The 27,356-nt window shown below is 37.7% G+C and overlaps 1 protein-coding gene across 3 annotated transcripts; it reads left to right on the top strand.

Moving 5' to 3' along the window:
• The first annotated feature begins 405 nt into the window (after positions 1-405).
• On the top strand, positions 406-23,034 carry LOC132132348 (beta-1,4-galactosyltransferase 4-like). Of its 3 annotated transcripts, none has more exons than XM_059544728.1 (8): positions 406-586; positions 9,022-9,447; positions 10,437-10,669; positions 13,415-13,602; positions 19,804-19,926; positions 20,127-20,231; positions 21,756-22,136; positions 22,514-23,034. In XM_059544728.1, the coding sequence occupies exons 2-7, from the start codon at positions 9,189-9,191 to the stop codon at positions 21,895-21,897; spliced, it is 1,050 nt and encodes a 349-aa protein (XP_059400711.1). In that variant the 5' UTR covers positions 406-586; positions 9,022-9,188; the 3' UTR covers positions 21,898-22,136; positions 22,514-23,034. The 3 variants fall into 3 exon arrangements, with proteins under 3 accessions (XP_059400711.1, XP_059400715.1, XP_059400720.1); XM_059544732.1 differs by lacking the exon at positions 406-586 and adding an exon at positions 7,679-8,226; XM_059544737.1 differs by lacking the exon at positions 406-586 and adding an exon at positions 8,160-8,245.
• The last annotated feature ends 4,322 nt before the right edge of the window (positions 23,035-27,356 follow it).

The raw sequence follows: 27,356 nt of genomic DNA, 5'->3' as shown, positions 1-27,356 counted from the left end.
GCATTGATCCTGCTGAAGGATCTCCTCACACTGTCTGGGGTCAGCGTCATCACCTGGTCGCCAGGAGGAGGTGGAGTCTTCTGTGCAGTGGTGCTGTTTTGTTGCTCAAAGCGAGCGAAGAAGCTGTTCAGCTCGTTCAGCAGAGAGATGTTGCTGTCACAGGTCCGTGGTGGAAAGATGCTAGTTTGTTTGTCTCGAATACACGATTTTTCAATGAATCATACACTTTTTTGATGCATATCCCAATGCCTGTTTTGTAATCAATGTGAAAGCTTGCAGAACCTGTACAACTTGCACAGCCTAGAAACTTGATGTTTAATTAGTTGAAGTAAAGCCTCAGGGCAGGTGTAGTTCCTGCGTCCGCCGCCAGGGGCTGATAGAGACGCTGAGAGTCAGTCTGGCCTGCAGCTGCTGTGTTTGCGGAAATACTGAGCTTCAGTGCACTGGTGGATTGAGCTGAGAGTGCATCGGCTTTCACAGCCCTACGTCCATTTAACCTCTTTCTGCTTACTACTTTTTCACAATATGTCTGTGTGCTCTTCGAGATATAACAGCTGAGAAGTGCGCACCTTCGCACACGAGGGCGGTGAGTTGAATCGCTAGTTTTGATGTGTTTCTGTATCATTCACGCTGTCAAACTGTAACGAGCTGTAACATTGCCAATTAAAATAGAATACAACGTAGTCTTCGCAGTCAACGTGCTTAAAGCTGTGCTTAAGAAATCAGAAATAGGCATTGTTTGGCTGTTCATTTACAACGATTATAGATGTCTCATGACCAAATAATTCATATTTTAAACATGATCTCAAGACGTCGTTATGAAGCGCTTGGCTTAATGCAAATTTTTAGGCATTATGAGCCGATATCAAATGAAGTTTTTCATTTATCTCCTGAGAGTCAGAAAAAAAGGTTTTGTGAATTGTGTTGTTTGTTGTCATTACACTCAAAAATGGTGCTCAACAGTGGTTATTTTGCTCGTTATAGGGGAACCTCTTTTGGCATTAATGGCACCTAAGCTTTACCCCTCTTTCACACCGCAAGCTTGAGCAGTGTAAAAGAGGGGTTATAGCACATTTGTCAAATGGTGCTCTATAGAACCTATTTTTTTTAGGTAGTAGGCCATTATCATGCCATATACTACAATGTTGGAGTCAATATGCTTCTAAATGACACTTTTATACCAAATTGTGGATTGAAAGATTCAAAATCCTGTACTAAAAGCTTACTGATAAACAAAATACATTACACTTTTAAAATAGTTTAATTCATTTCTTTTAGTTGCAAATATAATCAGTGCCTTTTAAAATTAACAACACTGGCTAAAGGAGTTAGAAAAAATAGAAGGAAAAAAATAGAAATTGGAATAGGCCCCAGAAAGAAAAGAGAGAGAGAGAGACTCTATGCACAGATTGAGTTGTACGCTCTTTTAATTGTGACAGGACGTCCGGCTGCATCCTTCATGTTTAAGACAACGCACTCCAGGAAGGTCAGTGTCTTTTTCAGTCCTTTAGGATATTGGATCCCAAACAGAAAATATATACAAAGGATGAGGCCCAGTGTCATTGAGATGTCCTCACTGTCCTCAGTAATGGACTGGCCATCCAACATGACGACAATGTGGTCGTATTGCATGGGATGACCCTCCCTGCAGCCTTTGAGCACCATTTTAGGTGTTGGTGTGTCAGGAGGACAGGTCTGAGCATGGCCCTCCCTTACGAAAAATAACCATGGTTTTATTATAGTAAAACTGTAGTAAACCATGGTTTTTTGGCGTGTTGACTACCATTTGTATAACCACAGATTTACTACAAATACCATGGTTAAACCATGGTTAATATAGCAAAACCATGGTTAATTTGTGGTTTCCATGGTTTAAATATAGGAACCATGGTTTTTTGGTTTTATTTGTAGTAAAACCATGGTTAATTTTCGTAAGGGCTGGGGGAGAAGGGATAATAGCATTAACCATCTTCTTTTATTTGAAAGGCAAACCTTAAATAGTTTAAATCCACTAAAAATCCACTGTAAAACATGGCTTCAAGGAACTTATTGCTTACTCCATAAAAATATTAATTTGAATATTTATTTTATTCATAAAATAAAGACCAGCAACACAAAAAGATAACATTACAACACATTTATTCATCTGCCAAGCAATGTAGTTTTAAAGAGGTTGCTAAGCAACATATGCAGCAACAAAGACAGTGACAAACAGCAGTTGCGCAGTAATATTAAAATGTACACTAGGAATCACAATACACCACTTGCCTCGAGTACCTTATTGCTTTTATAAAACGGTTGCCACACAATACAAATATTAAAGCCGAAAAATATGTATCTATGCAACTTTCATCAAGTAAAATCACTAAAAGCATTCCTTCTGCTGGAAAAAAAAAGTTACATACATTATTTTGCCAATAGATGACGTTTATATTGAAAGGCTTTGAGTCAAACTTGTTATCACGGAGAAGGAAGACGCAACTGACAGATGACTATAGGCATGGGAAAACCCCTTAACGTTGTGTTAAAAGGACAAGATAATCGCAACGGACATTCATTAAATGCAAGTACAGTCGCTTTCTCCATCTCTCACAATACTCCACTAAAGCTTCAATGAGATCAAACATGCGTTTAGCTCGGGGTGTTGTGGTGATATAGAGAACCACTGGGTGAAGTGGTCATAGCCGTGGTTTATCGTACAATAAAACACAGCTATTGACCAATCAGAATCAAGGATTGGAACTAACAGTTTTATAATTATAAATAAAGACATTGATTTTAGTTAATAATATACTTAAACTACACCGAGCACCTTTAATGTAATGTGGTCACGGGGATATGTTTGTTGAGTGATTAACAACGTCTTAACCAATCAGAATCAAGGACCGGGACTATCAGTTTTATAATTAATTTTAACTCCTGTCATTCAACTGCTCAAATACTTTTGGCCATTAACTGAAAATTCATGTAATTTTCTCTTAACTTTAATAGCATAGTTTGTGTAGACCAGCAAACAAAAACTAATGAGGATGAATGTAAGCCTATAGAGTAAATTATAGACCTATCTACAGCAGCCCAGTGATGACAAATATTAATAATTTAAATATTTTGTGCATGTTGACAGTATTTTATGATTTGACACGGACATTTGAACCTTATTTGAAGATTGGGGTAGTTGGTTGACATTAAAGTCTGAATGTGTATCCCTAAAAAAATGTTATTTGTTTTTCACTGAAGAAATAAAGACATGGATATCTTGGATGACATCAGGGTTAGTAAATTATCAGGACATTTTAATTTTGAGGTGAACTAACTTAATCGTTTAAATGTACTCTACACTAGCAGGCGTTACATGTGAATAGGGTAAGACTACACCGTCTCCATGGTAACGATGCAGCTAGCTATAAAGTCCGCCACTGGGGGAATTAGACCATCGCTATTAGTGATTTGAAGAGAGATTAAACGGTAGTGTTATAACGTTATATCTGGAGAAATTCAAGAAAAGAACGACCCCAGTTAACTTACACTTAAGTTACTTAACTTAACATACAGTTCAGTGTTTGTGAAACAACATATTTATTAGCCAACACTGTTGGCCAGGCTCCTCACTCAGCTAACATTAGATTGATACTAAACTTAGCATTAATGTCACAAAACACGGTGAACTTAACATAGTAACTTAAAGGCAGGGTAGGTAAAAAATGTATAAAAAACTTTTTTTCCAAATTTGTTTAAACTTTATTTATATATCAATACATAATTAAAATGTAAGTACTCTGAAAAAGAAAGTATAAAAATCGAGTGTCTGTAGACCTCTCACGACTGTTTTAAAGACAGCTCATTATTTCCATTCACTCCACCCCCTCCCTTCTGGGCTCCTTCCAAAGCCTCTACTACGGCTCGCTAAGTAATGTTATGTTAGCTATATTACGCAGCTACGTGTGCTAATGACACATGCTTCATGAAAAAATAAACAAAAAAATATGTATGATCAAAATACAAAAAGAAAGATTTACCTGTCCAGCCGAAATAAAGCCATCAAGGAGTCACTTTTCAGCCCCTTGAGTTCCCTCAGTTCTCGCCATCGCTGGAAAGCCACGCTGACATTAACTCACGTTTTATTTCTTTGTTTATCCAAAGACTTTTTGTTCATTGCCTTTTCTTGTACTGTTACGGTCTTCCTTTTTTTGCCTGGTTTGCCTTCACTAACTGCATAGGCTGGTACTGTGAATTTTGCTTGCTGTTTCTCTGCCATTGTTTTGGTATTCCTAGGATCCGTGCCTGTTGAATTCCTCAAATCAAACGCGCAAGTGGGCAGGTCATGTGTGGCAAAAGGGTGGTTGCCATGGTTGCGAGAGAGTGACAGTCGCCTAAGCCAATCCTATGTTTCGTCCCGATTGGAAATAATGAGCTGTAGTTAATACAGATTAAACGGTCTAGAGTCACTCGATTTTTATACTCTTTTAATCAGAGTACTTACATTTTAATTATGCATTGATATATATAGAAAGTTTAAACAAATTTGGAAGAAAGTTGTTTATAAATGTATTACCTACCCTGCCTTTAACGTTAATTGCATATTTCAGTCGCAGTATACGCTATGACACTCACCTATATATTTATTAGGGATGCACCGAATATTCGGCCACCGAAAATTTACGGCCGAAAATGGCATTTTCGGTTTTCGGCCGATAGACTTTTATCACCGAAACAACACGGCCGAAATGTTATGATGACGCAAACAGAAACCGCGACCTGCACGTGCACCTGCATAGCGCAGACCACGAGCTCCCCGCGACATTCACTTCACACCAGTGAGAATAAATAAAAAAAATGTATTTATGCCCTGGCCCTATTTAAATACACTCTCTCAAATATTTCTCAAATGTCAGGCAGATGACAAGCTCAACTGCTCAACAGCTAGATGGTTATCTGTCTGAAGTCCCCATCCCCAGAAGTGATAACAGACTTTCCTACTGGAGAAGTAATGCACTTTCTAGTCCTACAGAGAAAAATCTCAAATGCACTTGACCTAAATGCACTTTGTTTTTATGAGAGAACAGTTCATTTTAAAACCTTTCTGCAGGCCAGTAGGCCTGTACATTATTATTTAATATACACATGAGTGGGATACATTTTTAGTTTGAATTTTATTTTATACTGTGCATTGTTGCAATGTGCTTAATAAATATTTGCATAATTTTGTAATTATGTATTTTTATGTTTTTTTTTTTTTTTTATAATTTATGTAATTGTAATTATCTTTAAAACTTTAATATTAATTTATGCAATTGCAATGTCTTAATTTTAGTAAAGTTAGTACACGGTCATAGCAATAAATGCAATGGTACTAATAATTGGCATAATTTCTTTCGTGTTTCGGTTTTCGGCCTTGGTTTTCTCTTTTTCGGCTTTCGGTTTCGGCCAAGAATTTTCATTTCGGTGCATCCCTAATATTTATATATATATATATATATATATATATATATATATATATATATATACATTTTTTTGTATTTTTATTGAATTTTTATTGAACATTTTGTAAGTAGAAATTGAAACACGCTTTTAAACATAACTTCTCTCCTCACTCATTTTAGGCTAATTATTTGAGGCCTATACCTACACAAATAACAAAAAGCAATTGATGAATATGAATATACGTTTTTATTGAAGTTTGTGACATCATTTTGGTTAGAGCTGAAACAACGAATCGATTTAATCGATTAAAATCGATTATTAAAATAGTTGTCAACTAATTTAGTCATCGATTCGTTGCTAAATAACTTTTATTTGCCGTAAGCGGCTCATTTCATTCATATTTCAAATCTGCGGTGACCAAAGTGTGGCAGTAATGAGCCACCGGAGGTTTTACTCAGCCAGTACAACAGGAGAAGTAGCGAATAGCCAATAGCTGGCCTCGTTTTATGTCACGTGCTTCCCGAACAGCGTCTCTGCAGCATTCAGCGTGATGTGGGAGTACTTTACTTTGAGCCTTCAAAAAAGAAGAGTAACCTGTAAACTCTGCACTACTGAACTGTTTAAGGGGCCGTTCACATATCGCGTCTTTTGCGCGCTCATGTTCGTTATTTCCAACACCGCACCGCATCGAGTTAAAAACATTTCAACTTATCAGAATGCTGCAAGCGCATCGCGGGTCATGTGACAAGAACTAACCAATCAGCTTCATCCTTTCCCGTAACAACGTTAAAAGCTCAGCCAAGATGAAGGAACAGCTGATCATAGTTGTATATGGATTTCCATTTTGAAATAAATTTAGTAGCAGAGCTACTGCAAGCGATTTTTTGAGCTGCAAATCCATTTATCCTTTGCTGAAATTTCCGCGTCTTCAAGGAGAGAGCACGTCATGGTTGCTTAGCAACGGCAGACGCCTCAGGGGTCCAACTGCCCGAGCGCTTTGGAAAGAAGGAGAAAGCGTTTTTAGGCGCGATTTGTGAACGGCCCCTAAGACTTTCATTTGTGCAGATTCTCCAGTACAATGTTGTTTGCAAATGTTTAGTCGTAAAAGCTGATAACATTGCTTTTTAACAGTTAACATTTAAAGCTTTACAAACATGTTCTGTGATCAGTTTGTCGTTTACCAGTTCATAATTCAGTCTTGCAGCCTAATTATGACTGAATGAGAGAGGTAAATGTTTAAAGATATTTGAAATGCACTTTTTTTTCTAAGTATTCACTGCTCTTTTTCACACAGCAGGTTTTTTGTGTGTGTCCAATTTTTTTTTCTGGACAACCTTCTGATGGATTTTACTTTAAATTGTGAGTTCCATTCAGGTTTCATGCCATTGGCACTTTTTTTGAAGGATTGTTTACAATTTCACAGCAAAAGCTATAAAGCTGTTTCCCAGTAAATAATAAAATACAATGCACTCCAATTTTATTCTGTTTTATCCTTATTCTTCGTGAAAATATGTTCTGAAAGATTCCTTAATAAGCTTTGTTTGGGATGTTAAACTACTTTAGGAGCTCTAAGGACTGCCATGGTGAAAACATTATTTGAAATCTCCTTGTGAAATTTGCTAGAGTATGGGTCAGTGTTCTGATTGCAGAAGAGTTCGACAAAGGATTACTAACACAATAAAACAACTCCAGGTATATTTTTGATGAGGATATGACAATGCAAAATGGTTAAAATCTCTTAAAAATCTATGCTGAATGATAAAGACCATTTATTAATAATTTACATGGGGGAAAAAATGAAAAAAACTAAAATATAAGTACATAAACCGATTAATCGATTAATCGTAAAAATAATCGACAGATTAATCGATTATCAAAATAATCGTTAGTTGCAGCCCTAATTTTGGTATATATCTGACTTCACATCCGCACCAAAAAAATTCTGTGGTCAAAAAGTCTTGTGTGGAGGCCTTGGATTTGTGCCTTGTGTTCAGGAAAATCACAGTATTTTAATGTCATTTTTCTAATCCTATCACCAACTAAAGCTAAGACACTTTAAGAATTAGGGGCTTAACAGGTTATTTGCATGGCAGTGGGGCCATATAGCACCATATCCACCGCAAAGAACCGCTGAAGAACCATTATTTTTTAGTGTGTACATTGGTTGGAGCGTAAAGTGGAGAAATTTATGAAGTGTTTATGAAAAAGTGGAGTGTTTATGATCAAAGCTCCTAAAAAGCCTGAATGTGCTCAGAACAGGACACCCAGACTAAAACTGTGACATGAAGCCTCTAAAATATAATGTCCTCTACAGAGGTCAGAAGTCCCAGGAGACATTTCTTTCCTTTCACCACAGACCCAGGGTTGTCATCCGTTACAATACTGCTTCTCTCGACTGTAGTGAAACAAAGCAAGCGAAAAGTGACTGATTAAACATGACCTTCAGCAGCACATTCACAAACACTGGCTGAAAACGACAGCTTTCTACATTGTTAGACGTGGCAAGGACGGGCGAAGGTCCTGTTACTGCTCGCAACAGACCTAAAGCAGTGAAGTGTCAACATGAAACCTGAGAGGAGGAAGAGCAGCACTGCTCCGGGAGAGAAACCTGAGGAATATGACTAACAGGTTACACCGGCCTGGAAGGTTCAGAGTGTGTGTGTGTGTGTGTGACGTGTGCTATGATTAACGGTAAAATATACTAGCATTGTGCTTACGAAGCATTCCTGCGTCGTCTCACGAAGAGCTGTTATACAGACCGAGTGTGTTAGGAAGAAGCTAAAATCTGAAGATACAAAGATCACGGTTTGATTTTTCTACTTTGGTATTTATACTTCCCTTTGTGCTATTGACAACTTTACTATGCTGGGACTATTCTGTATGTAGTGCAAGTCCGATTATGACAAAAATGAATTCATTATGACATTTCACAATTTACATTGAATGATGTTTACACCATTGCTTGAAGCAACCGCATGATATATTTTCAGATAAAAATAAACAAGCTGAAAACTGTCTTACTGAAACACTTGTATTGCTTTTCTATAGTATGAAGCCTCAGATCTGAACTATACATTGGATTGGTTCTTTAAATAAAAGGGTTAAAATATGCATGCCTTTATAATAATATACTAAAACTAAAAATTAAAACAATGGACAAACCCTTAAATTAACCTGTAAAAGAAAAAAAAATCGTAAGCACGCAGAATAACGAATCCGAGGGAGCAAAAAAATCTAAATATTGATCAAATCACCTTTGAAGTTGTCCAAATGAAGTGGTTAGCGATGCATATTACTAATTATAATCATATATATATATATATAATTTTTTTTTTTTTTTTTTTTTTTTACAGTAGGAAATTCACAAAATATCTTCATGGAACATGATCTTAACTTAATATCCTAATGATTTTTGGCATTTAAAGAAAAAAAATGATAATTTTTACCCATACAATGTATTCTTATACCCCAACGACTTAAGACTGCTTTTGTGCTCCAGGGTTTGCTTCAAAACACCAATAATCCATGTACTCTCTAAATTAATATAGGGTTAAGATAAAGTTAGAGATCAACCTAATACAAATTCTCTTTGTGTTTCAGCTTTTTCTCACAAAAGACTTCTCCCACGTCACTTCAGCTGAAGAATGTTTCCTCTTCAGATGAAAAAATGAGCGAGAAAACAAAGGAAAGAGACGTTTGGGGGAACTCTTGTCGTCTTTGAGCAGATGCTCGGATTTCTGGATTTCACCTCAAACTAAACTTCCATCATGGGCCTCTTTCCATCCATATCCAAGATCATAAGGAAGGGGAAGTGTCTGTTTCTTCTGCTGTTGTGTCTGTGTGTTGTAGCATGGATAGCAACATTCTCGAACGATGACACGCTGAAGTCTGTCCAGAAGGGTTTGAATCCTCCTGACGAGAGGTCTGTGAAGGGCTTTCCTCCGCTGGAGCTGGAATCAGAGATGATACGGAGCATAGAGGAGCAGTCGGTCAGAGAGAGCTGTCCAGAGCAGTCACCCCTGCTCCGTGAGTGATTTGCAGATTAACAGATGTTTTATTACACAATTATACACCTTCAGACTTCCATATATCTATCTGATCATTAATCTATTTAATAATCAATAACAATTTAGTCTAGGAAAACACATTTTTCTCTTAATGAAGTCATGATTTGCTGTGTATTGATTGCAAGTAAGGTAGTTGTTGCAGTTGTGTGCTTATGTATGGGATCTAGAATACGGTCATGCAGAATCATGCATTAATATGTGCTTTGTAAGTACTAATAAACAGCCAATATGCTAGGAACAAGCAACTGGTGAATAGTGTTAATTAATCTACTGTAATATTTCAAGTGTGCAAACAAACTAAAATAACAAAATATACCATAAAGCATTGAAAAAGGAAACAAAACAATAAGTGTGTAAATGTATGGCAACATCGTATAAACATACAGTATAAAAATAGACATCTCACGGGGGCACAACATTTTAAGAGGAATGTCATCGCCACCAGTTTTATATCATCTGAAAGTGATGCAGCAGCTGGGAATATTTATGGATATTCATTTGCTTAATTTATAGTTTTTAGCTGTACAGACAGCATGCAAATGTGGATATAATTACGATATGGCGTTTCATTTTAAGTAAATTAGACCTAAATATGATTTTCGTTTACAATAGTAAATTTTTTTTATTTTTTTTTGTAATATAGCAGTAACTTTTACACGTATCACCATTGAGCTGATAATACTGGATAAAGATCTGAAACATTAGCTGCAGCGTGGAGGAGGTTGTGGGAACCACCTCTATGTGAATGTCAATGTTTACACATCACTGTTTTTTCCTTCCACAGCTGCTTGCTAACTCGGGCTCGTTTCCAAAGATGGGGCCCTGTAATTAATGTGGGCCCCATCTGGTGCTGTATTGAAGGACTGCACCTGGTCCGTAGGGCCTTTCGCTTACTTGGTTGCCTGTGTCCATGTGTGTTTATTTGTTTCTGATTGTTCTTCTCCACAGGAGGCTCTATCAAGCTGTCATTTGATCCCTCGCTGACGATAGGGCAGGTAGAGAGTGAGAACGGGGAGGTGGTGGAGGGTCAGTATAATCCCTCTGACTGTGTGGCCAGACAGAAAGTGGCCGTCCTTATCCCTCACAGAAACCGAGAGAAGCACCTGCTCTACCTCCTCCACCACCTCCACCCGTTCTTACAGAGGCAGCAGCTTCACTACGCCATCTACATCATTCACCAGGTGGGCAAAACTCCCAGACATGGGATCCTCGTTGATAGAATCTGATGGCATTTTGAGAGCGTTCATTGTTCATTGTTACAATAAACATAATGTTCTTTTTTTATGAGCATATCCCAGTTTCTCTGACGTTAAAACGGACCTTTATTGGTTCTATAGCATTGACGCCCTCTTCATATGTGAAATGCATAACAGTGTTTACTTATGCCTTTGCTCCCGGGTCCATTATAGTTTGCACTGCCCCATCCTTAAACAACAGTCTGTTTGCAAAGCCTGCCATACATTGTTACTTGTTAACCAAACAGTCTATTCTGTAAAAACTAGTAACCTTGTTTGACACTTTAGTATAGGGACCAATTCTCATGATTAACTAGTTGCTCATTAGCATGCAGGTTATTAACATAGAGGTGCATCTCAATAAATGAGAATGTTGTGGAAAAGTTCATTTATTTCAGTAATTCAACTCAAATTGTGAAACTCATGTATTAAATAATGTATAAATGTATTAAATAAATTCACTGCACACTGAAGTCTCTGGTTCTTTAAATTGTGATGATTTTGGCATTTTCCAAAAACCAACAAATAAGAATATGATGACATGCCAATCAGCTAATCAACTCAAAACACCTGCAAAGGTTTCCTGAGCCTTCAAAAGGGTCTCTCAGTTTGGTTCACTAGGCTACACAATCATGGGGAAGACTGCTGATCTGACAGTTGTCCAAAAGACAATCATTGACACCCTTCACAAGGAGGGGAAGCTACAAACATTCATTGCCAAAGAAGCTGCTGTTCACAGAGTGCTGTATCCAAGCATGTTAACAGAGAGTTGAGTGGAAGGAAAAAGTGTGGAAGAAAAAATGCACAACCAACCGAGAAAACTGCAGCCTTATGAGGAGTGTCAGCAAAATTGTTTCAAGAATTTGAGTGAACTTCACAAGGAATGGACTGAAGCTGGGGTCAAGGCATCAAGAGCCACCACACACAGACGTGTCGAGAGATTTCCTGAACCACAGACAACATCAGAGGCGTCTTACCTGGACTAAGAGAAGAAGAACTAGACTGTTGCTCAGTGATCCAAAGTCCTCTTTTCAGATGAGAGCAAGTTTTTAATTTTATTTGGAAACCAAGGACCTGGAGGAAGGTGGAGAAGCTCATAGTCCAAGTTTCTTGAAGTCCAGTGTTAAGTTTCCACAGTCTGTGATGATTTGGGGTGCAATGTCATCTGCTGGTGTTGGTCCATTGTGTTTTTTGAAAGTCACTGCATCCGTTTACCAAGAAATCTTGGAGCACTTCATGCTTCCTTCTGCTGAGCAGCTTTTTGAAGATGCTGATTTCATTTTCCAGCAGGATTGGGCACCTGCTCACACTGCCACAAGCACCAAAAGTTGGTTAAATGACCATGGTGTTGGTGTGCTTGAGTGGCCAGCAAACTCACCAGACCTGAACCCCAGAGAGAATCTATGGGCTATTGTCAAGAGGAAGATGAGAAACAAGAGACCAAACAATGCAGATGAGCTGAAGGCCACTGTCAAAGAAACCTGGGCTTCCAGACCACCTCAGCAGTGCCACAATCTGATCACCTCCATGCCACGCTGAATTGAGGCAGTAATTAAAGCAAAAGGAGCCCCTACCAAGTATTGAGTACATGTACAGTAAATGAACATACTTTCCAGAAGGCCAACAGTTCACTAATAATGTTTTTTTTTAATTGGTCTTATGAAGTATTATTATTTGTTGAGAGTGAATTGGTGGGTTTTTGTTAAATGTGAGACAAAATCATCAAAATTAAAAGAACCAAAGACTTAAACTACTTCAGTCTGTGTGCATAGAATTTATTTAATACACAAGTTTCACAATTTGAGTTGAATTACTGAAATAAATGAACTTTTCAATGGCATTCTAATTTATTGAGATGCACCTGTATTGGCTATTTATAAAGCACAATTTCTGTATAATCATAGTGTACATCCCTAATCCTACCCAATGCCTAAACTTAACAACTACCTTACTATTAATAAGCCGCAAATTAGGAGTTTGAGGCAAAATTTGTAGTTAATGGTTTGTTAATAGCGAGAATTGGACCTTAAAATAAAGCGTGACCCTACCATTGAGTCCATTTGGAAAAACACAATTTTTGTTCATTTACAAAACTTGAATGAAACTATTGTTGACTTCAACAACAGTGTGTTACTTCCTTCTCAGTATTACAGTTACTGAGCAAGTTTCTGATTCCCGAAATATCATTTTTGACAAGTAAATGTGGGCAGGTTTCTTTTATTTATTTATCGCAGTTTAGTGTGTTTATTATTATTTTTTTTATAGTGTTACAAATCTATACAGACAAAAAACAACCCTCCTTTTTTTCTATGACGTCTTTAACAACAGTAGAGATAAGCGCCACCAGCTGATGTTGGTGATATGGATATTTCAAGTAGTACAGTTTTCATTTTAAGGAAATGAACAGCTAGGTAAAGTAAAAATAATAGAAGAGGAAATGCAAGGAGTTATCAAAGGTGTGCATGCTTTTCTTCTCGTGTTATGAAAGTTCTGCCAGTTCAGTCAGTAAAAACTGTTGAGGCAGTATACACCTAAAGAAGTAATTCATTCAAATAATTTCTTAGACTTTTGTGTCTTAAGTCATGAAAGGAGAGTATTGGCAAACACCTGGTGATCTGTAGGAAATCACAATCTGCTTGAATTTCTATAAACGATGTGTGTATAATATATGTGTCTCTTTTTGTGTTATAGGCAGGAGAAGCTACATTTAACAGGGCAAAGTTATTAAATGTGGGCTACCTCGAGGCTCTGAAAGACCAGAACTGGGACTGTTTCATCTTCCATGATGTGGATCTAGTTCCTGAGAACGATCATAATCTATACATGTGTGAGGATCAGCCTAAGCACTTAGTAGTGGGGAGGAATTCCACTGGGTACAAGTGAGTGATGCTGTCTCCTTCATTTAACAAACACATTCCCATGCAGAGCGTTCTTGACATTTAGACACTCGAGATCTGGGTTAGACGGAGCATAAATCGCAGTACTGCTTCTCTGTGAAATACTAAAGCAGCAGAAGCGTCAGGATGGGGGTAGCTCAAAGCAGTAACACTACTAGTTGAACTACATTTTTTCAGTAATGTGATTTGTGGTTCAGATGTTTTGCATTTTAAATCACAAACCACTTTCCTGCGTGACAAAACCCTACATCTCCTTTTGTATCACAGGAGGTAATAATCAAACACACTCTCCTAAAATATCCATTCTCTCGCATGAAGCATTGGGAAATCCCATTCATTCTAGCTAACGGGTTTGTTTGGACAACTCATACACTATAAAGGCCTCATACACCTTGCAAAGATTTGAGGTGACAACAACTTTTAATTGTGATTTTTTTTTTTCACAAAACCTTTGTTCCACCAAGACTTTTTTTCTGATTTTTGCAATCAAAATGTATGAAATTGCTGTGGCTTTTCTCAAAAAAAAAAAAAAAATAATAATAATAATAAAATAGTGTTACAGTGGTAGCATTTTTTTTCCTGTGTTGTTTTGTTCAGTGGTCAGAACTGTCACTTGTCTAATCGAGTCACTGGTGGATTGTCACAGAACTGTCATTTGCACATCTTTTTAAGTCTTTTTAAACCATTCTGTAGTCGAGCACTCCATAACGCCGCCTCCAAACCTCATAAGTATTGAGTTAGTTTTTGCAGCTTATTGCGCTTAAGTTGCCAAATATATCCTGGCAAGTATCCTCATAAACACAGTCAGTTTTGTCTGAATGTGAGCAGCTGTTGAGAAAGAAACCATTGTGTATAAGTATCTTGGATCCATGCAGTCGGTCTTAAAGGGACAGCAGCCTAATAAAGCTGTGCTGTCTTTCATTAATGTTTATCAAACAAAAAATAAGAAAGAAATCCATCACTACTCTTGAATAAATAACTTTGTAACTTTGAAACTTTTGTTTTTAATTTACAGTTTATTCAATTTCTGTATGAAACTCTGGTCCTGTGTTTAGTTGATAATATTGGTTAAATTACAATATTTATTGATGTGATATGCTTTCTGCATGGAGTAACATCTGCCACAGTCACAGCTTGTACTTTAATTTATTATTTAATTTATTAACCCTCATTTATTAAAACAAAAAGAAAGCAAATCTACTTTTGAAATCAGGCATGATTAGGATAAGCAAATGTTCACCTTAATAAACATTAAAACTTTTATTTTGCCCAACAAGTTAATAAACAAGGTCTTGAATCTCTTGTTTAGCCTCTTTCAAAGCTCTCAGATCAATTATTAAATATTATTTTCTCCTTTGATGGATTTTATGGCTTCTGCAATTGCAAAATCACAAAATCCTGGATGGTCTGACATTGGTTTTAAGAATGTTCTTTATGTCTTGTGCTTTAGTTTGCAAGTAGGAGCTGCATGCATTCCCAGACTGTTACTGAATTAACAAAACACAAACTTCAGGCCTATTTCTAATCTGCCTTTTATCACCAAGATTCTGGAAAAAATGTGTTCTCACAGTTACAAAGTTGTTTTAGCTGATTACTCAATGTTTTAAATATTTCAGTCAGGTTTTCATAAATGTCATTCTACTGAGACTGCATTTCTGACAGTTCTTAATTAAATTTTAATACCATGTGATTTTGCAGTTCTTGTGCAGACTTGACGGCTGAGTCGATCAAGCTGTTCTTATTGATCGTTTAGAACATTGAGTTGGTTTAAGAGGTGTAGCTTTAGATTGGTTTAAATTATATTTTACAAATAGGAGCTTTTCAGTCAAGCTGGGTGAACATTACTCTAGGAATGCATTTTTGCCCTGTGGGGTTCCCCAGGGATCTATTCTGGCTCCGTTGCTCTTTTCTTTCTTCATACTCCCTTTGGTTCAATTTTTAGAAAAAATGGTATGTCATTTCACTGTTATGTGGATGACATTAAGGTTTATTTGCCTGTCAAACTAAATTCCTTGGGTCTCAGGTCTCGTGGCATGTTTGGCGTAAACTTTTTAATATTCAATGAAAAGAAAACTGAAGTTATTTTTTTTACTAACTGTTTTTCTGTTTTAGAGTAGATTATCAAATTTAGCTTCTAGTATATATATCTCTAAATGTGTGTTTGTGTTTTTTGTTTTGATGACTTGCTGGAAAGCACATTGGTCAACGGAAGTTGTAGTTAATTGTACTATATAAATAAAAATTTCACACCGTATTCTTTTGCCAGTGTTAGTCAAGTAATAAAGTATTTTACATCTAAAGAAATTTGATACAGATTTAAGATTTGTTTTATGGCATAAAGCATTTTAAAGATGCTCTTCTCCCACATCTAACCATTTTTGTCATGTATGTTTTGCAAAATGCAATAGTTAAACTTATTTAAGCAGCTTGTAGCTTCTACAGCTTTAGGCAAGGCAAGGCAAGTTTATTTATATAGCAATTTCGTACACAATGGTAATTCAAAGTGCTTTACATAAAAGAAAGTAAAATAGTAATGAAGAAAAATAATAACAAGAATAAAACAAGCAATTTTAAAACTTTTAAAATTATTAAAACTGTACTTGTTTAAAATGAATTTAAAACAGTTAGAAAATGATTTTACATAAAATAAAATAAAAAAAAACAGTGAAAATATATATTGCAATCAGTTCGGACATTGCACAGTGCTCATTCAATAAATGCACAGCTAAACAGATGAGTTTTAAGTCTAGATTTAAATGTGACTAGTGTTTTAGCACATCTGATCTCTTCTGGAAGCTGATTCCAACTGCGGGCGGCATAGTAACTAAAGGAGGACTCCTCTTGTTTTGTGTGAACCCTTGGTATTTCTAACTGACTCGATCCTAATGATCTGAGTGCTCTGTTAGGCTTATATTCAGTGAGCATATCTGAAATATATTTCGGTCCTAGGTCATTTAGTGACTTATATACGAGTAAAAGTACTTTAAAATCAATCCTAAATGTAACTGGAAGCCAGTGTAAGGACCTGAGGACTGGTGTGATATGCTCAGATTTTCTGGTTCTAGTCAGAATCCTGGCAGCAGTGTTCTGGATGAGCTGCAGCTGTCCATGGCTGGACTGGCCATTGGGCATACCGGGCATTTGCCCGGTGGGCCGACGTGCTTTTTGGGCCGATATATCTTATACTCATACTTTTTTTTTTTTTTTTTTTAAACGGCCCATAAAATTTGTACATCGGCGACCCATTCGTTTTGTTTTGTTTTGCTTAATTGGCGGCGCTGGGTTTGTGCCGGTGTAATGCATTGGTCAAAATCAGTGTTAGGTTTTTTTTCTGACAGACCAGCCCATGAAACACGTAGATCAGCGGCCCATTGGCTCTTTTCTTGATTGACACTGGGCTGGCCCAATCACAACTTTAAACGAGTGAGCGAGCGGCAGCAGTGTCAGTGTGTAGAAGAAACGCAAGGAATGTGCAGATAAATAGCATGAAAAAATAGAACCAGGCCCTTAAAGCAGACACTGTAAACTGTGTCAAAATATATGTTTTCTGACCTTCATCAGCTCCTGTGGCAGATGATGATAGTGAGGACGGAGAGAGATGAGAAAGTGTAGAGCCTGCGGTAAGCATAACTACTTTCAAAACACTTAGGCCATGTCATGAGTGTAGATTATTTCCACATCTGCATAGTTGACGATTACCGCAATTCACTAGAAATTTAATAAGAGGCGTTTGTAAACCATGTTTTCCGCCAAAATAAAAGCTTGATGCAGTTTGCCTCAAAATAAAAGATCATGTGCTTATCTCTTTCAAGTATAGAAATTGGTACAACTAATTAAGAAAGTTTCCTTTATTTTTTGTGCATTTGTTTTACAAAATATGGCTATTACTGTCATTGGATTAATAGTATAACTATTATTATGTATAGGTGTAATGTAAATAGACACTGTAACTAAAAGAGGTTTGAATTTTTCTTTGTTAAATTGCACACTGAATATGGGTTGGAGCTTTTAATTTTGAACTCTCAAAGTGCACCAGATTAATTAATTTAACATTAAAATGCACAAAATTTTCTCACGGGGGGCATGCCCCCGAACCCCCCTAGAAGGACCGAGGACACACCACCATAGTTTTAACAAAAATCCTGTAAGAAACACTGGTATTGCTATGCCAGAGCCGCTTATAGCTTGTTTTAGGATTCACCGCTGTGGAGTATAGTTCAACTGTATTAATAAATATAAACTTTTGACTTATTTCATCTGTTAACTCTCACTCTTTCCTATACTCACTCATTACATGGCATTAGTGGTTTTAATGAATAGGAGTTGGTATGCATATAATTAAGGGCGTGCAAAGATGGGTGGTGTTTATGATCATATAGTGGCCCGGTCTGGGCAAAAATGCCCGGGCCGATTTTTTGTCCCAGTCCAGCCCTGCAGCTGTCTAATGGTCTTTTTGGGAAGGCCGGTGAGGAGCCCATTACAATAGTCCACCCTGCTGGTGATGAAGGCATGAACAAGTTTCTCCAAGTCTTGGCTGGAAACAAAAGATCTAATTCTTGCAATGTTTTTTAAATGATAGTATGCTGATTTAGTTACTGCTTTGACATGACTACTGAAACTGTGATAGGCAATTTGGTTCTTTCTCATTATTTGACTTAGGGGAAGCATATACAGGCTAAACAAGAGCGGTGCAAGAATTGACCCTTGTGGGACTCCGCATGTCATGGACGTCCACTCAGACTTATGCTCTCCTAGACTCACATAATAACCTCTCCCTTCTAAGTATGACCTGAACCATTTGAGTACCATCCCAGAAAGCCCGACCCAGTTTTCCAGTCTCTCTAGTAGTATGTTATGATCGACAGTGTCAAACGCAGCACTGAGATCTAGCAATACCAGCACCGATATTTTGCCAGAGTCACAATTTAAGCGAATATCATTTATTATCTTAATGAGTGCTGTCTCTGTGCTGTGATGCGGTCGAAAACCAGATTGAAAATTGTCCAGGTATCCATTTGAGTTTAAGTATTTGTTCAGCTGATTAAAAACTACCCTTTCTATAATTTTGCCTATAAAAGGAAGATTAGATATTGGTCTAAAATTGCTCAAAATGGTGTTATCAAGATTGCTCTTTTTCAGGAGGGGCTTAACAACTGCAGTTTTTAAGGAGTTTGGAAATGTCCCAGAAAGAAGTGAGGCGCTCACCACTTCTAAAAGATCTGCTTCTAAGCAGTTAAGCACACTTTTGAAAAAAGATGTGGGAAGTGTGTCAAGATAGCAGGTTGATGATTTTAGGTGCTGCACTATGTCTTCCAGAATGTTGCTATCAATTGTTTCAAAAATAGACATAGTATCTTTTTGATATTGTGGCCTAATCTGTCTGACCTCTGCATTACTTGAGGATGTGCTAATCGCCTTCTTGATATTGATGATCTTCTCAGAAAAGAAGGAAGCAAACTCATTGTATTTGCTGTCTGAGAGCATTTCACTGGGAATCTGACTTGGGGGGTTTGTCAGTCTCTCAACAGTGGCAAAAAGAGTACGAGTGTTATTTAAGTTACTGTTTATAAGGTTTGAGGAAGAAATTCTGTCTAGCTGTGGCTAGTTTCACATTAAAAGCATGAAGGCTGTCTTTATAGAAGCTATAGTGAATTTCAAGTTTTGTCTTCTGCCACATCCGCTCTGCTTTTCTGCATTGTCTTTTCATAGTCTGAACTGCTGTTCATCTTCTCCAAACTGATTTCTGTCTGTTTGTTTTCTTACTGATTATTATTGGAGCAATATCATCAATAACATTCTTAACTTTTGAGTTAAAGGAATCAAGGAGAGTATCAACAGAGTCTGCAGAAATGCTTGGTGTTAAAGATATAGCCTCCATAAATAGTACACGTGCGCTCTCGTTAATGCATCTCCTTCTGACAGAGACCGATCTAGATTCAGTTGTAGCAGAGATCAATATATCAAAGAAAATACAGAAGTGATCAGATAGTGCTATGTCCTTAATAATATGTCCTTAATTAATTACAGTAGCTTTTACATTCTACATTGGTATTCAGCTACACTTAAATATGATGTACCACAAATAATTTCTTAATTGCATCATTTAATTATTTGTAAAATATACTATAGTTTTTTTTAAAATATTTGAAAGACATTCATCACCTTCTGCCTGTGACTTCACAGACTCAGATACAAAGGTTACTTTGGGGGAGTTTCGGCCATGACGAAGGAGCAGTTCCACAAGGTCAATGGCTTCCCAAACTCCTACTGGGGCTGGGGTGGAGAGGACGATGACCTGAGAATAAGGTGAGAGAAACTCGGGACGATGTGGCTTAGGATGTGCACAGGCACTCGTAGGTGACTTCACAAAAGGGCTAAGCAATTCATGTTTTCGATTTTCGAAAGTCGATTTATTGTTCGTATGAATGGGAATGTGTGTTTAAGAAATTCTGTCTGAACACTCCTATTCTCATTGTTAAGGATTTTAATTGAACTGTCTTTTTCAGGTTGACGCTGCAGAAAATGTCAATAATCCGTCCATCCCTGGAAGTGGCGCGCTATACCATGGTCTTTCACAAGAGGGACAGCGGCAATCAAATCAATAAAGACAGGTCAGTTAAAGTGCGGATTAGAAAGGAATGTAAATGTTGCAGTATTAGAGTGCAATTCTGGGCTTCCAAGAGATCATAACTAAAGTGAGGAACAATTTTTGACAGCATGCATTGTTGAATTACATCTAATATATATGTGTGTGTGTGTGTGTGTGTGTGTGTGTGTGTGTGTGTGTGTGTGTGAGAGAGGGTGGGTGGGGTTATGTGAAAAAAAACACTATTAAAACTATTAATGTGAGGTAGGGCTGGGGGATATATAATCATGTAATGATACAATGTTTCATATCATTCGTTATTGGTAATTGTTTTATATATTCTTTTATATATTGGTAATTATTTTTTATATTGCAAAGAGCAGTAGAAAAAAATTCAACCACTGTATTTTTAATTTACCCAATGTTTTAAGCCTGACAACAGCTTATTTTAGTTTTAACAGTCAAACACACAACAAAATCTTATATTTTGTATGCAGATTAAATGTGTTCAGTGTCTCCTGAGGCCACAGGAGGGTGCAATGAGCAAAATAATGCAACACATTAAACTGTTTATTCAGTGCAATGAAAAAAAGTACATACCATCTAAACTAATATTTATATATCAAATATGATTTTATAAATTGCATAAACAATTATGAACAAAACAGAATTGTGTATTTATGCATGGCTCAATACAAATAGCCAAAGCACCGATCACATGATTGAATTTAAAAACATATGAGACGCAGTGGAATGGAAACCCTCACAAATTCTCCAGCCATATTTTCTAAAAGTTGAATCTCTTTTAACTGTACATGGCTTTCTATTAATCTCTTGTGCGAGACTCGAGTGCAACAGTCATAGTTGTGCGTCTCAGGAATGCGCCAAATTTACGTTCAGTTTGAAAGGCTTTAATATCTCCTCTGCATTGAGCTTCAGTGTTTCTCTAATTTCTTTAAACCCAAAAGTGCAGCAGCGGTGCTTCTTGTGGGTTCAGCTGGATACGGAGTAACAAAAACATTCAAATGCAACACAAAGCACACTTAAAGCATCTTGTGTGCCGCTTATAAGGCTCTCGGACACACACCTAAAATTCAAATACACAGTTTTTTATTTTAAATTCGACTAATATTACTTTTTTTGATTCCCAGTCTCCTCATCTTGTTTGTTTGTTTTGTTGGTTGTCTGCTTGTTACTCATAACTTTAAATGAAATAAGCATTAAACTATATATAAACTAGCATTAAGCTGCACGTATGAACTTTAATATGCTTTATACAGAGGCAAGATGAAAAGAAAAATCTTCATCGATTTTGAATCGATAATCTTTACATCCCTACTTATGTCCAAAGTATAAATACAAAGATGTTACTCCATCATAACAGTGGGCATAATTTTTTCATGATTTATAAGTGAAAATATAGTAAAATGTAAAAAAAAATGCCGTGCTTGACTCCTTAAAAACTCCTTAAAAAGAATATGCTAATGTTATATGTAAAATGTAAATGATTCGTATTTTCAGCGTGGTTTTTAAAGCTTTGTTTCCACAGGATGCATCTGTTACGCCGCACTCATCAGACGTGGAAGACTGATGGCTTAAACTCCTGTTCCTACAAGATTCTGTCCATCCACAGAGCACCTCTCTTCATCAACATCACCACAGACATTGGCCGGCCGGACAGTGCTCATTGAGTTTTTGGATACTGAAGAGAGAGAGACAGTTTACATGGAAACACAGCATTCACCAGTGCCTGTCAGATCCAGTGCTAAGTGTTGCACTGTGGATCTGTCCTACTTTACTCTTTATGGCCCTGCAAGATTTAATGGCCAGAATTCTGAACAAACACTACTTTTTAAGTATTACAGTAATCACGTAGAATTAGTCAGGTAAGGGAAACCTTTCAGGGTTGTATTTCCATTCATTACCTCTAGTTATTCGGTTGTTAAGTGATGACGTAAGAAGCGCTGTTTCCAGGTCCAAGCCTCAACTCAGCAGCCGTTTATGAGCACTGTTTATTCATATTAATAATTTAAGCTAAACGCTTTCAAACTTACGGTATACACTACAGTCTCCGTGCTCACAGTGTCCCAAACACAAATAATTTTTAATATGTTTTTTTTTATATTTATATTTTCATTGTTTGCCTATCTGGGACTTCAGTATGGAGTTAACGGTTAAGATTAAAACTTTTTCGCTAGTATTCTATCACATTGTGAGTTTATATTAGCCACTTTTGTTGTTTTCTCGTGGTAACTGATAGAGCGTTTGGACACGGAAGCGCTGCTACGTGACGTCAGACTTAACAAGCGAATAGGTTCGTATAATGTATTCTGTGTGACTTGTGCTCATTTAGGTCATCTCAAAATACGGCATCTGGGAGTAATGGAAATCAAAGATTGATCAATAGGTATATATTATGTACGTAGACTTAAATATTGATATTGACATGAATGTATGTGGGCTTAGGAGGTGAACCCAAGTCTGCATGTTCTTCAGTGATGATGATTTCAGCTGAACGTGCTTATAATGTCTGTCTGGTGAAAAATTATAGATATTGTAGTGGTTTTTGGGTCCAATGATATTGTTTAATCAGTTCAGTTTTGTTTCAATGAAATGTAGCCGTAGAGGGGTTAATTGTTTTACATTTACGTCATTGTTCAGACAGAATGGCGGTTCAGCTCATACAACTGGGTGGTGTTACCTTACTGAACTTATGATCAAAGGAAAAGAGACTTTTGTTTACTTGGGATAATATCATCTTAGGCGAAATCTTCTCTGTTTTTAAAGATCACATGCTATCACGATGATTAAATGATCCATAAAACCTTTTTAGAGCAATTCTTCGTACAAACACTCTTAGTGCAGTTCATGCAAGACAGAAGCTTTTCAGACACTGGGTTTGACTAGAGACTGATCTTGACAAGTTGCATTTCAACACAGTATTGGGATATAACTGTAAGTTTGGCTTTTTTTTTTTTTTTTACAATTAAATCTTTTAAAACTGTTTTTAAACAATTAAACAAGTACAAAGGGATCTGTTAAGTAACCTTTTTTTTATGGGCCTTATTTGCTTGATTTTATTTTTATTTTAAGTAAAAAGCATCTTCCCTCAGACTTTACATTCTGTGGCACACATATAAAATGATTCGGGTGTTGTAACTGAATTTTTTTATTTTTATTTTATACTATGCAGAAATCATTGGCCAAACGTTTGTGAATATTAATGAGAACTTTCTACAAACACTGAATGTCTCTACTCCAGCCAGCTCCCTAAATATTGGGATTTAAAAAAAAAGGTTGGAAAGAAAGAAAGCAGTATAATATATGTCTTTTGACATCTTGAGGTTTCTTTGAAGGTGAAGCACTCCATTCTAATGAATCTTTGTTGAAAAAGGAAACTTTCTGCAAGAGATTGAAGCCTGGTTCTGTACCCTGTTCATGGAACTGATGCAGTGTTGAATCTGTGTGTGTCGGCTGTTGATAAAAAGCCAGTTTACTGATGCTAATACTGCAATAAAGAATTACATTAAACATACAACATAGCTTGTTTTCTTTTTGTTAAATGTTATGTATACAAGTTGTCAAGTTTATGTGTGGTAATATATTATCTAAGCATATAATAATAAAAAATAAATAAAAAGCCATTGTAGCAAATCAGCTCAAAAGGGAAATGTAAATAATTACAATTAATTTGATTAATAATTTATATGGGCTGCTAGTAGTAAAGGTAGCAGAAAAAAATGCCCTTTAACTAAACAAAAAATTCAGCTTAGATCATGTAAAGAAGATTAAAAACATTAACATTTGCAAGGCAGAATCAGAAACTCAAACTAAACTCTAACAAAACTAGTCAAACAAACATACATACACTTGCGCGGACATACAAAAGGGGAGCTAAAGATGATGAATGAAGCCAGTAGAGAAACCAGAGAATGCAGTTATGGAAAATGAGTCAGAACCACCTGAGTTAAAAACCATCAGCGCCATTTATAATGGGCTCTACCGCTTTTACTAAACCTCTGTTTCGTTTCACAAATTACATATAATTAGCTGAAGTATGATAATACGTATTTGGCATCGGTTGGATGAGACTCGCTTGTGGGCGCCAAGTATAGAAACCCGACCGGGAGAACTCTTGCCGACGTCTGATGGGAGCACACGCATCAGACGGGTAAGCCTCGTTGGACATGGAGAGAGAAAAGGAAAACCCTACTGGGAGGGCTCTCGCGGCATCTGATGGGGTATCATACTCAGAACATCGAACAGGTAAGCCTTGCCAGTTGGGGGGAAAAGATATGAGGATAGCTGAGAGAGTTTAGACAGCATTTGGCAGGAGGTCGAGACTCATGGCGTCGGACGGTTAAGCCTCACCTATCGTCAAATGGAAAGGTAAAGTTATGTGGCCAGGAGACTCTCGCCTACATCCAACGGGAGCACACACATCGAACGGGTAAGTCTCGCCAACTGTAGAATGGAAAGGTAAAGATTGTCTGGCCAGGAGGCTCTCGCAGACGTCCGACAGGAGCACACGCATCGAACGGGTAAGCCTCGCTGACAGCAGAAATGGAAAAGGTAAGTTTGTCTAGCCGAGAGACTCTCGTCCTACAAGAGCTAGTACTCTTGGCATAGAATGGGTAAGACTCTCCGGATGTAAGACAGAAAGGTAAAGTTGTGTGGCCAGGAGGCTTTCACCAGCATCCAACAGGAACTTTGTGCTCCCTGTATCGGCTTGGTAAGCTTTGCAGGCCGTAGAATGGAAGAGGTAAGTTAGAGTGGTCGTGAGGCTCTCGCTGACGTCTGATGCAGGCTTGGTACTCGCGGCATCGGATGGGTAAGCCTTGTCGACCGTAGAATGGAAAAGGAGGCTCTCGCCGGCCTCCCACGGGAGGTGGATACTCGCATATTGGATAGGTCAGCTTGGCGACTGTAAAAAGGAAAGGTAAAGGTTGTCTGGAGCACACGCATCGAACAGGTGAGCCTCGCTGGCCGAAATATGGAAAAGGTAAGGTTGTCTAGCCGGGAGGCTCTCACTGACATCCGATGGGAGCTCCCTGCTCACGGCATCGAATGGGTAAACCTGTCCGGGCATAACATGGAAAGGTAAAGTTGTGTGGCCGGGAGGCTCTCGCCGGCATCCAATGGGAGCTCGAAATGCTGGCATCGAATGGGTCTCGCTGACTGTAGAAAGGGGTAAGTTAAGGTTGTTTAGCTGGGAGGCTCTCGCCAACGTACGATGGGAGCTCAATGCTTGCGGCACCGGATGGGTACGTCTCGCCAATTGAATTTTTTTTTTATTATTCTTTTATTATTGGTTTGATGGCCAATAAGGGTTTGGTGGGCTTTCTTTATGTGGAACTGGTTAGTTCTGATATAGCTTTGGTATGCTTCTGAAGACCATCTTCCAAGAGTTTGGATTTGCTGCTTGGAGAGGCCTTTTTGGGCTGCTGAAGTTGCTGCCCCGATGCGAAAGGAATGGGAGGGGAAATTCTTTGCCGAGATGCCCGACAATTGCAGGACGCATCTGAGGTGTATTTGGAACCAGAATTGGGTGACTGGTTTTTTGGAGTCGTCTATGAATAGTGGTTCGTTCAGGAATTTTACCTGAGAATTCCTGAGGCGGAGGTATTCTAAGATGGATTGGAAAGGTTGGATTGGAGAAAGGAGATTGAAAATGTACAACCCGAATTCCGGAAAAGTTGGGACGTTTTTAAAATTTTAATAAAATGAAAACTAAAGGAATTTCAAATCACATGAGCCAATATTTTATTCACAATAGAACATAGATAACGTAGCAAATGTTTAAACTGAGAGATTTTACACTTTTATCCACTTAATTAGCTCATTTAAAATTTAATGCCTGCTACAGGTCTCAAAAAAGTTGGCACGGGGGCAACAAATGGCTAAAAAAAAAGCAAGCAGTTTTGAAAAGATTCAGCTGGGAGAACATCTAGTGATTAATTAAGTTAATTGATATCAGGTCTGTAACATAATTAGCTATAAAAGCTTTGTCTTAGAGAAGCAGAGTCTCTCAGAAGTAAAGATGGGCAAAGGCTCTCCAATCTGTGAAAGACTGCATAAAAAAATTGTGGAAAACTTTAAAAACAATGTTCCTCAACGTCAAATTGCAAAGGCTTTGCAAATTTCATCATCTACAGTGCATAACATCATTAAAAGATTCAGAGAAACTGGAGAAATCTCTGTGCGTAAGGGACAAGGCCGGAGACCTTTATTGGATGCCCGTGCTCTTCGGGCTCTCAGACGACACTGCATCACTCATTGGTATGATTGTGTCAATGACATTACTAAATGGGCCCAGGAATACTTTCAGAAACCACTGTCGGTAAACACAATCCGCCGTGCCATCAGCAGATGCCAACTAAAGCTCTATCATGCAAAAAGGAAGCCATATGTGAACATGGTCCAGAAGCGCCGTCGTGTCCTGTGGGCCAAGGCTAATTTAAAATGGATTATTTCAAAGTGGAATAGTGTTTTATGGTCAGACAAGTCCAAATTTGACATTCTTGTTGGAAATCCCGGACGCCGTGTCCTCCGGGCTAAAGAGGAGGGAGACCTTCCAGCATGTTATCAGCGTTCAGTTCAAAAGCCAGCATCTCTGATGGTATGGGGGTGCATAAGTGCATACGGTATGGGCAGCTTGCATGTTTTGGAAGGCTCTGTGAATGCTGAAAGGTATATAAAGGTTTTAGAGCAACATATGCTTCCCTCCAAACAACGTCTATTTCAGGGAAGGCCTTGTTTATTTCAGCAGGACAATGCAAAACCACATACTGCAGCTATAACAACAGCATGGCTTCGTCGTAGAAGAGTCCGGGTGCTAACCTGGCCTGCCTGCAGTCCAGATCTTTCACCTATAGAGAACATTTGGCGCATCATTAAACGAAAAATACGTCAAAGACGACCACGAACTCTTCAGCAGCTGGAAATCTATATAAGGCAAGAATGGGACCAAATTCCAACATCAAAACTCCAGCAATTCATAGCCTCAATGCCCAGATGTCTTCAAACTGTTTTGAAAAGAAAAGGAGATGCTACACCATGGTAAACATGCCCCGTCCCAACTATTTTGAGACCTGTAGCAGAAATCAAAATTGAAATGAGCTCATTTTGTGCATAAAATTGTAAACTTTCT

Source organism: Carassius carassius, chromosome 4 (genome assembly GCF_963082965.1).
Source record: "Carassius carassius chromosome 4, fCarCar2.1, whole genome shotgun sequence".
Taxonomy (NCBI): domain Eukaryota; kingdom Metazoa; phylum Chordata; class Actinopteri; order Cypriniformes; family Cyprinidae; genus Carassius; species Carassius carassius.
This window is presented reverse-complemented; position numbering and strand designations above follow the sequence as displayed.